The 15723-nt window shown below is 40.1% G+C and overlaps 1 protein-coding gene across 23 annotated transcripts in view; it reads left to right on the top strand.

The window, feature by feature from the left end:
- The window catches only part of KCNMA1 (potassium calcium-activated channel subfamily M alpha 1), a 929290-nt gene that overhangs the window by 758593 nt on the left and 154974 nt on the right, over window positions 1–15723 (top strand). For 14 of the 23 annotated variants that reach the window (XM_043983958.1, XM_043983956.1, XM_043983953.1 and 11 more), the window contains 2 exons: window positions 3865–3951; window positions 8306–8382. In XM_043983958.1, the coding sequence (XP_043839893.1) occupies window positions 3865–3951; window positions 8306–8382 (164 nt within the window). Of the gene's footprint in view, window positions 1–3864; window positions 3952–8305; window positions 8383–13394; window positions 13404–15723 lie in introns of all 23 variants that reach the window. The other 9 variants (XM_043983955.1, XM_043983954.1, XM_043983952.1 and 6 more) reach the window with 1 other exon arrangement.

Below are 15723 nucleotides of genomic sequence, written 5' to 3'. Positions count from 1 at the left end.
TTGGGGGGGGGTGAGGCAATTGGGGTTAAGTGACTTGCCTAGGGTCACACAGCTAGTAAGTGTTAAGTGTCTGCGGTCAAATTTGAACTCAGGTCCTCCTGAATTCAGGGCTGGTGCTCTATCCACTGTGCCACCTAGATGCCCCCTGATCTTATATTTTTAAGGAAGAAATAAATGAAAATTTCCTTTAAACTTTTAGAATCTTGGGGATTTTGAATGTACATAGAAGTTTTAAAGCTTTTATCAGGGTAAAATATGAAAAACAGAAATATATTTCCCCAAAGAGCCTTTGAAATTGTGTAGCCAGGCAGCAGTTTTTTTGTACTTTGGCCCACTGGAATCCAAGCATACATCATGACTGACTTATTAAATAGGATATTAATCTGGTAGACTGTGATGATAGTTTTGTATCCATCAAGAATTCCTTTTCCTTTTTTTTTTCTTGAGTACAGGCCTCATTGTCATTCAGAAAACTGCAGGAGAGTCATAGATAAATCAGGCTATCCACAAATGATGCTATTTCTACACAAATTTTGAAAGGATTGAAAACATACAATCCCAAGTACAATGGGAGGGTGTGTGTATCCTAGAATTACACCATCAGTTGCATTATGGAAGATGCTTTCAGAGGCATGAGATTTAAAGAAGAATCCTACCATAGCCGAAAGTTAGTCCAAATGAGCTTGCCCATGTCCAGATTTTCTTCTAGAATAAGATACTTCTGAAATTTCAGCCTGTAAAAAGGACCTGCAATGCAAATCAGTTACCTCCTGGGTGGCTCATTAGTTAGTACCAAGGGCTAAAAAGAGCAACAGCAACCAATGACATCATCAGGGATTATTTGCTTCCAGACCTTAATCATTTTAATTACCTAACTCTCTAGTTTGACTTTAATGGACTTGAAGGAAAGGCTCCACAATAAATAGTATATTGGGCAGTTGTTAGAATGCTGAGTCCAGCCTTTCACTGTATGGTTAGCACTTCTTCACCATGGGGATAAGAACAGAGAGAATGAAAGGAGATTTTTCATTTGTGGGAAGTGTGTTCCTTCCTACTCCATCTTGCACAATAACACCATGGTGTCAATTATTGGGATACACATGAATGAAGCAGATAATATGGGGAAGAGAGACACTCCAGGTTATATGAGAGGCTTGTTTTGTATATGCATTTCACCAAACAGTTGATCAGTGTCGGATTTCTGGTTTGATCTTATTATTCTAACATTTTGTGTGTCGCTCAAAAGATGTTTTTTTTTTAATTTAGACTAAATAAGCACTGATCAAAATGAACACTATTCTTAGTTTGTGGTATATACTTCTATTTTCTTTCCCAAATGGGGAAACAGCCATGAATCTTTTTAGAGTACCTGGCACATTCACTAATTGATATTCAATGGATGGTTATTAATTGACTGATTTGTGTAACCAAGATGAATTGTTTCCACTCATCCTATTTTGATAAGGGTAGGTATAAGCCCAAGGATATGAGATTAAGTAATGCTGTTCTCTCCTTAGGTTTGGTTACTGTCTGTATGGACTGGGAATTCCTTTGAAAATACAGCCTACTCAAGGCTAAGTAGAGCAATGGATAAAGCACTGACCCTGGATTCAGGAGGACCTGAGTTCATATCTGGCCTCATACACTTGACACTTACTAGCTGTGTGTCCCTGAGCAAGTCACTTAGCCCTCATTTCCCCACTCCCCCCCCCCAAATGCAGCCTACTCTTGACAACTTACAGTTATGGAGGGAGAAACTATAATTATATAATCTAAAAATTAAAACCTCATTGATAATATAGTATAATAAAAAGTATTGTGTCTAGTGTCACAGGACCTGGGTTCAAATTCTGCCTATGATACTCATGGCCTATGCTACCTTAGGCAATTCACTTACCCTTTTCCTGGGTCTCAGTTTCTTCATCTGTCAAATGAAGGTACTAGACTAGGTGACCATTGGAGTCTCTTGTAGCTGTCAATCTCTAATCCTAGGATCCTGTTGACTATGGAATGTAAACACTGAGATAGGCAGAGACTCACTTATTCATCTCTTTTATGATAAATTTTTCCCTTCTCCTATCTGGGTCCTGCTGTCAGCCACTGAGGATAGTGGAGGAACACAGGTCATAGTTAGTCCACAAAGTGGATACATGATTATGAATTGACTGTATATAGTGACATGATCAGTTTAGACCCAGACTTTCCTGATTTGTGAATAGTTTCATTGCTGCCTGGATATCCAGGGCCAGAACAGTCAAATCTTCAAGGCTTTTCTGCTATTATTTAGTGTTAATAACAGCAATGACACAGGTTCAGTTTCCTTCTATCACAATGCCTTTGATAGGAGACCATTATTTTGTGGTAATGACCTACGAGGAGATCTCCCAACTGAACAGAAGTTCACCTGGGTCACTCTTATGTTATTACAGACAAATCACTCTCTGATTGCTACAACCCTTCCATGGAAGAGTTTGCTACTAGAAAATGGTCACATACTAATCACACTCTTGTTTTCAGTATTTGACTGCTTCCTTCCTATAACCTAATTTCAAACATCAGGCTTAAGCACTACAGATTTGCAGATCAAAGGATATCTGTGTTTTATCTGTTGCTGCATTTAGTATCTTCCCTAAAATGTACTCTAAGCAGAGAGAGAGAGAAAGAGAGAGAGAGAGAGAGTAAGAGTATTAGCTAGTTTCATCTGAATCCAAGGCATACTAGCATGTCCTGCTTTTGATCTCTAAAGTGATTAAACTTAAGGGAACAGATCCTAATGCCTGTTTATCCCAAAGAAGCTTCCTTTACTGATTCTCATTATACAAGTACAAGTCACCCTGTTTAACATATATGTGTATATATATATATATATATATATATATATATATATATATATATATATATACGTGTATACATACACATATATGTATGTTTATATATGTGTGTATATATACACATATATACATATATTTATACACACACGCATATTAATTTGTATAGCCCTTTTGATCAGGATAATGTCCCTCTTTATAGCAAAAACACAATCTAGGGGATATAAGTTTTGTTTCCTAGAAAACAGGAGTCAGAAAGTCAATACGCATTTATTAATTACCTACTATGGGCCAGGACATTGAGACTAACACCTATGGATCCTTTCCCATCTGATTATAACAAACACATAACTTTTATGTGCAAACTCAGGTCACTTAGTCTCTCCACCTGCCAAATGCATGATGTCTTCATTTGCTGGAGTGGTGATTCTTCTTTTCCTAAATATTCATCCTATTTTTTATGTTCTTATCATTGTCATGCAGATGTTGTGTTTTCCCCTGCATTGGTAACTGGTTGTCTTGTATTATGCCCCTCGGTAATATGTGGTATACATACTTGTACATTTGTGTATGCATATAGGGGTCCCATTAACTTTCTGTCACTGAAAGTAAATATTGGCATTAAAATGGTTTCATTTGACCTTTGACTCTTCGACTTTGACCTTTGGTAGCAAGTTCCTGGGAAATCAGTTATCCAGAAGTTCAACCCACATACCGAAGTAGGCAGGAAAGACTATTTCTTGAACATATTAGGTGGCTGGCATATGGATTTGCTTTGGTTTCCTTGAAAAGATGCCACTTGGGGAACCAACAACTAGAGTTCACTGATGACATTATCAGATCAAATGCCGAGGATTTTGGACCCGAGGGACTGTGGACTTGGCGTCAAATCTGCCAGGATGGCTTTGGGCATCCTCACGTCCCTTCCTTTCTAGTGGGCCCCCTATAAGAAGCAACCATATGATGTAACCTGAGAATTTCTCCTTAGAATGTCTCCTCACAAACGTGTCTTCTCTGTTTGTGTTTCACTGAGCAGCATATTAATTAATCCTGGAAACCATCTCAAAATCCAAGAAGGTACTTTAGGATTCTTCATTGCAAGTGATGCCAAAGAAGTCAAGAGGTAAAATTGATGTTTTATTCCTACTTTCCTTTTCTCCTGCATCAGTCACTACAGATCCTGCCCCCCACCCCCACCCCCAGCCTTGAAACTTGGTAGAGGAAGCATATTGAGATGGAGAGTTAGCATGTGCAATGTTGAAGGACTGAAAACTTTCAAGGGCTGCCTTTACAAAAGAGTCAATTCCAAAAAATACCACCTAGCTGCCCCTAAAACTATAGACTAATCATGGAATTTATTAAGCATTATACAAGTTTCAATTTATACCAAAAAAAAAAAATACAATTCAAGGTAGAGTGTAAAAGAAATAGTGATAAAAGAATGAACCAGGCAAACATATAAGAGCAGTGTTTCGCCAACTTTTTGGTCTCAGGTCCCCTTTACTCTCTTAAAAGTGTAAAATACCTCTTTTTAAGGACCCCAAAGAGATTTTTTATGTAGGTTATATTTATTGATATTTATCATATTAAAAATTAAAACATATATTGTTGAAAATATGTATTTATCAATTCCTTAAATAACAAAAGCAAACCTTTTATATGTTAACATAAATAACATATTTGATGAAAAATATATTTTGGGGGGCTAGGGCAATGAGGGTTAAGTGACTTACCCAAGGTCACACAGCTAGTGTCAAGTGTCTGAGGCCAGATTTAAATTCAGGTCCTCCTGAATCCAGGCCCAGTGTTTTATCCACTGTACCACCTAGCTGCCCCTGAAAAATATCTTTTCAGAAAAATAGAGGGAAGAGTAGCATTTTACATATTTTTGCAAATCTCTTATCTGACTTCATAGAAGACAATGTTTACTTCTACATTCAATCTGTTGTGATATGTGTTTTTGTTGAAATATATGAACAAATGCAGTCTCACGCAGACTTGTAGTTGTGTGCTTGGAAAGTGAGGGGCATTTTAATAGGTGAATAATGCCTTAACATTATTATGAAAATGGTTTTGACACTTATAGGGTCTCAGAGACCCCCCCAGGGATGCATGGACTACACTTTGAGAATAGCTTCTTTGTTTTTGTTTTTGTTTTGCAGGGGCAATGAGGGTTAAGTGACTTGCCCAAGGTCACACAGCTAGTGTCAAGTGTCTAAGGCTGGATTTGAACTCAGGTCCTCCTGAATCCAGGGCCAGTGCTTTATCCACTGTGCTACCTAGCTGCCCTGGAGAATAGCTTCTTTAGGGAAATTTGAGGAGGAAGAAATGAATATCAATCAATGGGAGTTTTCTGCCCCAAGGTGTAGAAGCAGAGTCAAATCTGGTTCCCCTTCAGGGCCCTCAGCTATGGGTTTCTGTGTCTTTTCTACCAAAGCTCCAACTCCTTGGAAATTGGACAGAGTGAATTCAAGCCAGGTTGGTAAATAGGGCTGACACCCTATGCCCCTTCTAAGCTCACCATTAAGAAGGAATGCATAAGGGTCCAGATTAGTAATCAGAAAAGCTTAACACAGCAGCTCTGCTATATGATCTGGAAGCTAGGGAGTCCTGCAGAAATACAGATCACTTATGCCTCCCCCTACTCTCATTTGTATAATTCCCTTTCCCGTTGCATCTCTCCCTAATGAATGTCACCAACACAAAGTGGTCCAAGAAACAAATTACATCCTATATTCAGTAGTTGCAACATGTCTCATTTCTGTGCTTTATGGGATTCACAAATACATGCTGACATAATAAGTACGAGACCAGGCTGTGATTTTCCATGGTGTGGGAGAGGCATCAGGGCAAATGCTGTCAGTTAGGGGATTTCAAATAGATGATGCGGGCAGAAAACCACAGAAAGGACTTGGAAGATTTGAATGGAATGAGACAAGTTTGGTTTTTATTTGGTTTTCAACGGAAAACTTGATTAAGATGACCTGCAGTAGAAATGAATGACTTGGAGCTTGTAGAAATCCAAACGAACAGATCAGGCACAGTGAGAGCTGCAGGAGAGAGGGAGGGCTCAAATGATCAGAACCCTGGGCAGAATCTGTTTGGGGCCAGTACAAATGATCAACATAATCAAGGCACAGAATTCTCTCATTTATTTGTAAGCAGACTCAGTAATAGGCTTTGGTACGGAGTCAGCCAATGCACTGCATGCTATCATCTATGCAGAGACAGCAAGTGGAAAGTAAAGGACCCCAATAATGACTAGATCTGTGATTTCATTCACTTAGGGAATTTCTGGGTGAGGAAACACCCTCTACTAACTCAGATGATCAACTTCTCTGCAATTTACAGTCTTTGAAGGTTGGCTAGAGCAGTGGTTCTCAAACTTTTTGGTCTCAGGACCCCTTTACAGTCCTAAAAATTATTGAGGACCCCTAAAGAACTTCTATTTATGTGGGTTACATCTATTGATTTGTCATGTCAGAAATTAAAAATCTTAGGTTTTTTATGAAAATAATTTTGACCATGTAGATGCCCTGAAAGGATGTTAGAGCCTCCCCATCCCACCCCCCCCCCACAACTAGACTTTGAGAACTGCTGGCCCAGAGTGTTAAAAACGTTCAGGGACTTGCCCACAGTCACACTGCTAGTAAGTATCAGACGTGGGATGAGTCCATAGTCTTTCTGCCTTTGAGGCAAGCTCTCCGGCCACTAATGACAAGTTGTCTCTTGATTAAGAGAGATGTAGTTACAATATGTCGTGTTACTTGGGACCTTGGTGACTACTCTTTTCTACATATATTCATGGAAGCAAGGCATTTTATATTCAGACTTAGTTTCCTTATTTATAAAATGGAGATAATAATAATCCCTACCCAACAGGGTGGGGCAGCTAGGTGGTGCAATGGAGAGAGTATCAAGCCTAGAGTGATAAGACTCATCTTCCTGAGTTCAAATCTGGCCTCAGACCCTTAATAGTGATCCTGGGCAAGTCAATTCACCTTGTTTACCTCAGTTTCCTCATATGTAAAATGAGCAAAAACACTCCAGTATCTCTGCCAAGAAAACCCCAAATGGGGTCACAAAGAGTCAGCCATGACTGAACAACAACAAAATCCCACAGGGTTGTTATGAAGATATCATGAGATAATGTATATAAAGCACATTGCAAACCTTAAAGAGATACATAAATGTTAGCTATGTCTGAAAAATGGGGGGTTGATCTGGGTGACCTCCTAAGGTCCCTTTGAGTTCTAAATCTCTTATGATATTGCCTCCTGTGTGCCAGACATTTAACAAAATAGTTATTGTCACCCCACGAATACTCAGCCCTCACAAGCCTTTAGCCTATCCATTGTTTTAGACTTACCTGGTCTTACCTCACTTGAGCCCATCAGAAAACTACATTAATCAGGTTCCTTACCTGCACATCATACAATGAATGATCTTTTGAACCAGGATGGGGGTCTTTTGTTGACGACTACCTGTTAAGTCTTGTTTAATAAAGGTGAAACATTCATTGAGAGCACATACCTGAATTCTGTAATGTAGGGGTTGACTGTCTTTTTTTTTAAAATGTAGGACTATAACATATATAGCTATGCAGGACCTTACCAATCACCTGGTCCATATGCCTCATTTTACAGATGAAGAAACCGAGGCTCAGAGGACTGAAGTGATTTGTCCAAGAAGATGGAGAAAAATGACAGAGCTGGATTCAAACCCATATTTTCCTCATTCTAAATCAAGCACCCTTTTCTGGGGAGAGCAAATCATCCAGCAACCTGGCATCATAGACTTAGGCAAATTACTTCTTTGCTCTGGGCCTCATCAGTAAACAAGAGCATTCAACCAGCTGATCTTCAAGGTCCTTTCTCGTTCTAATGGTATATGGCTGCCATCTTGCCTTTTGGATGTTGGTGCTGGATTTCATATCACAAAGAGTCAGCATCTGACTCAAACACCATGCGCTCTTCCTCCCCCCCCCTTTCTGTTTGCTTAAGGTTTTTTTCAAAGCATCACCTTTGTAATTTTTGAGTGAGGAATAGCTCCATCTGTCTCCGATGTTCCTTATATCTTTAGTTTTCTGCTAAGCAATCAAGAGATCTGAGTGGTGACCTTGCCAATGGCTGGGCTGACACTTTCCATGTGTTCAGCTGAGGTAGTACATGATGCTCTCCAAGATGAAAGACAAGTGAGCTAATCTTCTGGGTTACATTATCAACCTTTCCCCCAATTACTTTTCCAATGAAAGTTTATTAAAAGAAGCACTAACTTGAAGAGCAGAGCCTCATGTTTGAAACGAAAGGTCTTGCAACAAACATTTCCATCTTTAAGTGTCTAAACCTTTCAAAAGATTAAAGGAAATTAGTGCTGGCATGTTTCATTAATTTGGCACCATAGCAGGAGGAAATGTGGGACTCATTTCATTTGGGTGGATTAAGAAATGTGTCAGTTTTTCCATTCTCTCTCTCCAGGGCATTTTTTTACTGCAAAGCCTGTCATGATGACATCACAGATCCCAAAAGGATAAAAAAATGTGGCTGCAAACGGCGTAAGTAATATTTCTTCTGCTTTTCCTCCCCTACCAGCCCCCACCCTCCCACCCCCAACTTCGCTTCCTTCCCCATCTCCTAAGGAAACCATTCCACTTAACGACTTTGCTTAAATGTGTTTATGTTTCACACACTGGTACAAAGAGACTTGGAAATAAATATTGTTTGCTCAGTTGGCAAATCTGCCATTCACATTAGCCCAGGCCACTGCTCACCCTGTTTTATCACCCTTCCCTCCAGCCCTCCCCTCTTCCCTCCCCAAGAAGTAACCTAAATGAATTTTCATGGTTTCTTGACTTAAGAATAATGCTGGTAAAGATGAGTCTGATCTGGGGGTGGGGTGGGGAGGGTGGGTGGAATTCACTATGCAAAAACTGGGGGGAGGGCAAGCACCCAATATTCCTCCTTCAGCTAGAGGGAGCTCAAACTAAGCTGATTTTTTTTTCTGGTAGCATGATTTTGCTGGCTAGTGGGACTTACAGGACATTAAGATCAGCAGGATTGCATTAGGATGCAGAATCATAATGAAATTTGACACCTTTTCCATTTCTCATTCAGATAGATGAGGTAAATGAGATTTCAGCACCAAAGGGGGAAAAAAAGTTAAATTCGGATATCTTCATTCATCCTGGCCTTACATCATTGCTAGGAAGATTTACCTTGATTATCTTACTCAAGAAAAGTAGTATGACATAGGATATAAATGGCTGGTCTTAGAGCAAAGAAGTCAAGTCAGGTCATTAAGTGCCTACTATGTGCCTACTACATGCCAAAGATCTCCCACCTTAATGGAAGAGTTCTTGGTCTAATGGAAGACCTGGTTCAAGTCTCACCACTGGAACATATTGGCAAAGTGACTCTGTGCAAGTCATTTAACCTCTCCATGGTCTGGCACCTTTCTAAGATTGTGAGTGGCTGAGAAGATAGTAACCTGCATTGGTAGAGGTCCAGTCACTATTCTTATTCTATCTCACTCAAAGAGGCATTTGCTTCTTCTTTTCCTCTCTGTTGTCCCAAAGGGATATTCCCAAAGGCAGACTAAGCTACATTTGGTAGCATGTGGCATGCCTATTCCAAATACATTCCAAACCAAGTTCAAGAAGGTCCTTTATGTATGGAGATTTATGGACTGAAGTTACTATCATCCCTAGAAATATTTATCAGGTATTACCCATTGTTTATTCAGTGGGTTATCCATGGGGAGATGGACTGGGCATTCTCTTTTTTTAATAGAGCAGAGAGGAGGAGTATCATCAGTCTTGCTATACTAATAATAATGTTAATAATAATAACCATCATATAGTACTTTAAAGTTTAGAAAGCTCTATATGTAATTTCATTTGATCCTCACAATAGTCCTATGAGGTATATGCTATTTCTATCCTTGTTTTACATATGAGCAAACTGAGGCACAGAGAGTTTAAGTGATACTCAGCATCACAGAGCTAGTAAGTCTTTAAGGCAGGATTTTAACTCAGGTCTTCCTGACTCCAAGTTCCTCATTCTTTCCCCTCTGCCACCTGGAGGTGATTAAATGATGTTCTAGAAGACATGCCTCCCTCTCTCAAAAACCACAGCCAGAGACACTGTGGAGAAATTAATTTCTAGTGGGAAGTGCTAACTAAATCCAATTGTTTTTTATGGGAAAAACTGGTCTCTCCATCTTTCTCCTCAGGGTGGCACCTTTGGCTGAAGGAACCATCTCCAAGCCTTCCCTAAATGTTAGATTGCTTCAGAATAGAATGTAAGCAGAATAAATCCTGAAATAGTCCAAGCTGATTTGGAAAATAGGTATGATCAAGAATCTCTGTGGCCATCTACTCAATGCCATGGGGACTCCAGATAGGGACTGGACCTGTGATTTCCTTTATGTGGACAGTTACTCAGTGAGGCAACTACACGTGAAAGTTGGCAGCTTCCCTACAACTAATAGTCTTGGAGAGCCGGCTACCTTGATCAGTAAGAGGTTAAGTGCCTTACCCAGGGTCACATAGTCAGTGTGTACAGTGGCAGGATTAGAATTCAGGTCTTCCTGGCTCCCAAAGCCAACTCTCCATGTTGCTTCATGGTCCAAACCATACCCAAACAAAAATCATCCTCTATGATATACAATATATAGGTACTTATCCAGCTTTTTTCTGAAGACTTCCAGTGAGGGGTAACCCATTATGTCCTGAAGTGTGGGGTGGGTGTAGGGTGAGCCGGCTAAATGGAGAATACATATTTGGCAGATCCACATGTAATGAATGATTGGGCATCAGTCCTTGATTTATTGACCCTTCCACTGAATCCAGAGAGTTGTCCCATAAGGGCTAAGGAAGTGGTTAGTCTCTGGTGACTTTAGGTAGTAAGGTGGCTCCAGACAGAGAGGTTTCATTAACTATCACAAAGATTTTTATCGTTCCCCTTCCCAGAGGGAGATATAGTGAGTACAAGGGCAACTGTTGTTGTGTGGGGGAAAAAAAATCACCTCTAATGGCTGCAAAGGGAACTCAAGCTTTATATAAGACTCCATGAAGAGACCTACTTTCCCAAAGTTTCTCCTCAATGTGAAAAATCCACCAAGAAACAATTCTTTCTTTCTGAGGACCCTCCAAAATAGCTATCCCCAGGAGGGTCCAGGACCTGAGAAAAATCATATTATATATCCATCCCCCCTCATCTCTTTAGCTCTTTTACTGACAAAACATGGTTTAAGTGAATACCAAAGAGGAGTCTCAAAGGGACTATTCTTTCCTGAAAAAGCTATACCTAGCCCTATCTGTATTAATACTGTATATGAATATGGCAGGTTTTTTTCGTTTGTTTTCTTTTCTTTTTTTTTTTTCATTTTTTCTTTTTTTTTAGTCCTGGCTAGTGGCGGCAAAGGAGGTAGGTGCAGGGCATGCTGTAGAAGAGATGCTTTTAAATGTCTCATGGGTTGTTGGACCTTGTTTAACCCCCTCATTTAATAGCAATTTAGAGAGAGGAAGGCACTTACCCAAGGGCACATGAAGAGTTAGGGGCAGAACTATGAGCAGAATCTTTTTTTTAAGAATGTTCTCTCTAAGCCATACCTTGGGCAATCATTCCAATTCACCATACCCCAGGGATACCTCTGAGACCCCCAACTCCCTGGATAGTTTCAGTCATTCAAAGGCATATAGACCAAAAGAGGAGAGAAAGGGACATACTCCTCTGGGTTTGCCACTTAGTGTAGGACCTTGGCTCAATTACTTTGTCCCTCAGAGCCTCTGTTTCCTCTTCTGCTAAATGAAGGGGTTGGATTAAATGGCTTCTAAGACTCATTCAACCTCTAAATTGATTATCACATGAACTCTTGAAGAAAGGGAACCAGTCCTCTTCAAGTAAACTAAACTCTCCAGGAAAAAGAAAAGCCCCTAAGACCATGTCCAAGCAACCATGTCCTTATGTAGGCCAACAGAAGAAAAACCAGGTCACGGATGGCTGAACAAGGAATAGGAAGGTGAACAAGGAATAGGAAAGTGAACAAGGGCAACTGTAACCTTAAAGCAAGGGTTCTTAACTTCCGTGTGTGTCATGTCTGGCAAAGCCCCTATCTAGACACCTTTTCAGAAAAAAAAAAAAAAGGTTTTAAATCCATGGAACAAAATGCAATGGATTGTAATGGAAGTCAATTACATTGAAATCCAGTTATCCCAATATTTTCAAAAACAAAAATAAGTTCAGGATCACAGATTAAGGATCCTTATGTTGAAATGATACATTAGGGCAAGCTCAACCAAGGGTCTTTCAGAATAAGGTTTCTATTGACTCCAAGTCAAGCGAAAAGAAATTAGTAAATACATATTTTTAAAAGATGTTGAGGGCAAAGATTTGACCCAGCAGGGTATTTGTTGCCACTCTCTTTCCTGACAAGGCAACAGCAATAGCTGCCTTCCCCACTGGAGAGTGAGGAGAGAATGCTCATAATTGTTAGAAATGATTTTATTCTCTTCATTTCCCCTAAAGTTAGTTCAGCTAGTGAAGCATATGATTCTTAATCACATGCAGCCCAGATCACTGCAAAGCACCATCTCTCCCAAAGCTAAACCAACGTGACAAGGTTTTGTTTGGGTTTCCCTCCCTCCCCTCCCCCCACCTTCATTGCAGGTCTTGGCTGTCAAGCTAATATTTGACAGCAAAGTGGATTGTCCAAATATTTTTTTTCATAATTAACAAGGCAGAGCAGCCGGTGTTACAGAGTGAAATTCAAATGAGGGGGGAGAAAATGAATTGCTAAAAATAGTTGTCCCCCTGCATGCAGGTAAGTGAAGTAGGAAAGAAGTATTTTTGTGACAAAGAAATCTTAATTACAAGGGCATTAATTATGGGTAGTTTCCCCAGCCAGTCAAAAGCCAGATTCTAGAATAATGTATTGGTAGGCCCATGTCTCTTTGGGGGCTGCCTACACATTTGCCATGACAGCATCAAGGCCTGAGCAAGAAGCTGACCCACATAGCCATTTGTCCAAACCTGTTAGGTTAGGTATTAATAATTTACCTAGGAGTGGTACATCTCCACAAAGCAAGGATAATTAAAATAACCCAGCCTTCCTTTTACAGCTTTCTCCCTCCCATCTTCCTTCATCAAATAACCTGTAATGGTTCATGTCACCTTGTCCAGAGGAATTCCCAAAGGTGGAAATCCAGTGTGCTTCTAACTGGTCATTCTGTGTTTATGTAGTTTTAACTTTTGCATTTCTTTGAATTTCCACATAGCTTTCCAAGGAAGAGAAAAGCACAATTTGGCCCAAGATAAAAGATCTTGGAGCCAAATCTTGACTCCTTTTGTTTTTGTGTAGCCAACCTATTTTAATTGTTTCTATTTTTCCCCCCTAGCTTTTAAGCTTGCAGAGAGGGGAGGCATCATAGGGGACAAATCATGTGTAAATTGATGTGTTTGAAGACATTTTACTTAATCTCTGATAATTGATATATTTTTGATTTATTTTTTTTCTCTTGCTGCCTTGGAACACGGGCCCTACTCTATTTTAACTGCACACTGGTAGTGATATATTGTGAGTAAATTGGGTTCCTAGAAGCCCAGAGTCCAGTCCCACCTGTCTTTCTCTAGAAGAGATTCTTTATTTCTGTATAGTTTCAGTTCTTTTCTTTTTTTATATTTATGTTGCATGTAGCAGTGACATCATACCCACACCTCTCTCATACTCCAACAAAGTCCATAGACTAGCAAAGAGCTGGAGACAGTGGGTTGCTCAACCTGCTGTCCGTTCATCCCCACCCGCGCTACCTACTCCTTCCTCGTCAGCTCCCAACATGGTCTTATTTTTTTTTTCCATTTGGAAATAAGACCTTGACAACGGTGTTTCTCTTAAATGACTTTGAACCTGTCTCATTACTTTTAGGGGAGACCAATTAGGCTGGGATAATTACCACTATAACTGTGTATGCTGGATGAAGTGAAGGCCACTGACATGCTTGTCTTTGAAAAATTAGGCTCAGGCTCCACTGCGACTGTGCTTGAATTCATATTCAAAAGGAAGTCCATATGCTGCATATATGTGTGTGTATATATATATATATATACATATATATATATATGTATACATATATACATATATTCCTTCATGGAGATATATATGATCTGTATTGGTACTTTATATGTAAAAATGTTAATTTTTATATATACAGTCACAGATATTTTATAGAGAGACACTTGCTACCACATACGTAACTATCTCTCTATATAAGGTAGTAAATTGTGTGAGTAGCTTTAGAAATATAAATATCTGAAGGGCTGGAGACAAGTGAATGCAGTGTGGTAATTATTTCCAACAATCTGTAAAGTTTCCTTGTCTCCCTGACTCTTTCACAAATGTGACCCAATAGTTCTCCAGGGCACAACAAAAGGATTTTTTAAAAATACCATAGCCCCTACTCCTTCCTCTGTCTGCTCCCTGAGTGCTGGTCACGCATCTTGGAAAGACTATGTATCTAGTCCTGCTAGAATAATACCCCATTACAGTATATTGTTCTCCAGTGCCCACAAGAAGTAAATGCAAGGCCCCAGACACTTAATAAATTCCGAGGGAGCATATTTCTCGCCCAATGAGATGTGACCTAACAGGAAATTTAGAGACCTGGTATCTCTAAATACATGCTGGAGAAAAGTGGCTTAGAAATTATTATTGCAGTCCTAGGTCCTAAACAAGGTACACCAGAGTAGCAAAAACTGACCTCCTTCATGGGTCTTTGGGTTGATTCAATAGCAGAGATTGATAGACACATTATTTCAGTGACAGGTCCTGCCCCCATTTCTGTCCAGCAGTACACTAGGGCTAATCATTTGGATGGAGCTATCTCCTCAGTTTGGAGAGTGAATGATGCAGTCATTCAGTGTTAAAAGTGGCAGCCCAACTTTGGAGTACCTGAGGCCATGGAATTCTAACACAGTTGATTGAGTAACTCTCTCTACCCCATCCTTGAGTGGATTATGAGTCGACTCACCGACTTCTAGCTTCCAGATCCAAGGGCTAACTCTGCTATCCCTTTGGAGTCTGAGGGAAGACACAACAGAAAACCAGAAACAAACCAAAACCACCAATCAAATGCAGAACCAAGCTTCTTAGACTCTTCCTGTCATAAGATGGTGATTGGAGGCAAAACCAATTAATTAGTTGGGTGTGCTGCATTCAGCTGATGCTAACTCACTAGGTTTCCTTTTTTTTCCTAGTCCCTCTACCTAGAAGAACTTTCTTCTCCCTCCAGAAGCTAATGGGAGGAATTTAGCTAAGTGAAGACATCATTCCTAATTTATAGGACCTGAACCAACACTCCCTGATTCCCAGTGTCACATCAAACAAATGCCTCAGCTGCCAAGCCTTGGTGGACATTTTCTTCCATGCTTATTTTTATTTCTAATTTTAGCACAGGAGGAGAAGCCCCAGGGCTCATACTTGATTATGATCCTTCTTGCACTGAACTCTTAATATCTTGAACAGTGATTTTTTTAAAGGGAGGTTTTGGTCTGAAAAATGCCTATAAATTGCCCAGCACAGTCCTCCCCCCCTCCCCCCCCCAGCTGGTCTTTTCCTCGACTTTGCTCAGTTTGAAACCAAAGATGTTTTTCCAACAGTTGGAAAACTCCATCTGGAGTCTGACAGTCCACTGTTGCTTTCTCCTGCCTCCTCCAATACACCCTGGAAATTAAGATTCCACAATTGGAAATTGGCTGACAATTTGGTTGCTGATGTGGGAGGCAGATGGTACTGAGGACAGGATAAAATCCAACTCGCTCCCCCATTCCAGGATCGGCTTGGAAGGGCCAATTCAAGTGAGAACTTGAGTTTGACAGCGGATTGTCAATCTGAGTTGAAG

Source organism: Dromiciops gliroides, chromosome 2 (genome assembly GCF_019393635.1).
Source record: "Dromiciops gliroides isolate mDroGli1 chromosome 2, mDroGli1.pri, whole genome shotgun sequence".
Lineage (NCBI taxonomy): Eukaryota > Metazoa > Chordata > Mammalia > Microbiotheria > Microbiotheriidae > Dromiciops > Dromiciops gliroides.
Note: the sequence above shows the minus strand (reverse complement) of the source record. Positions and strands in the feature narration are given on the sequence as shown.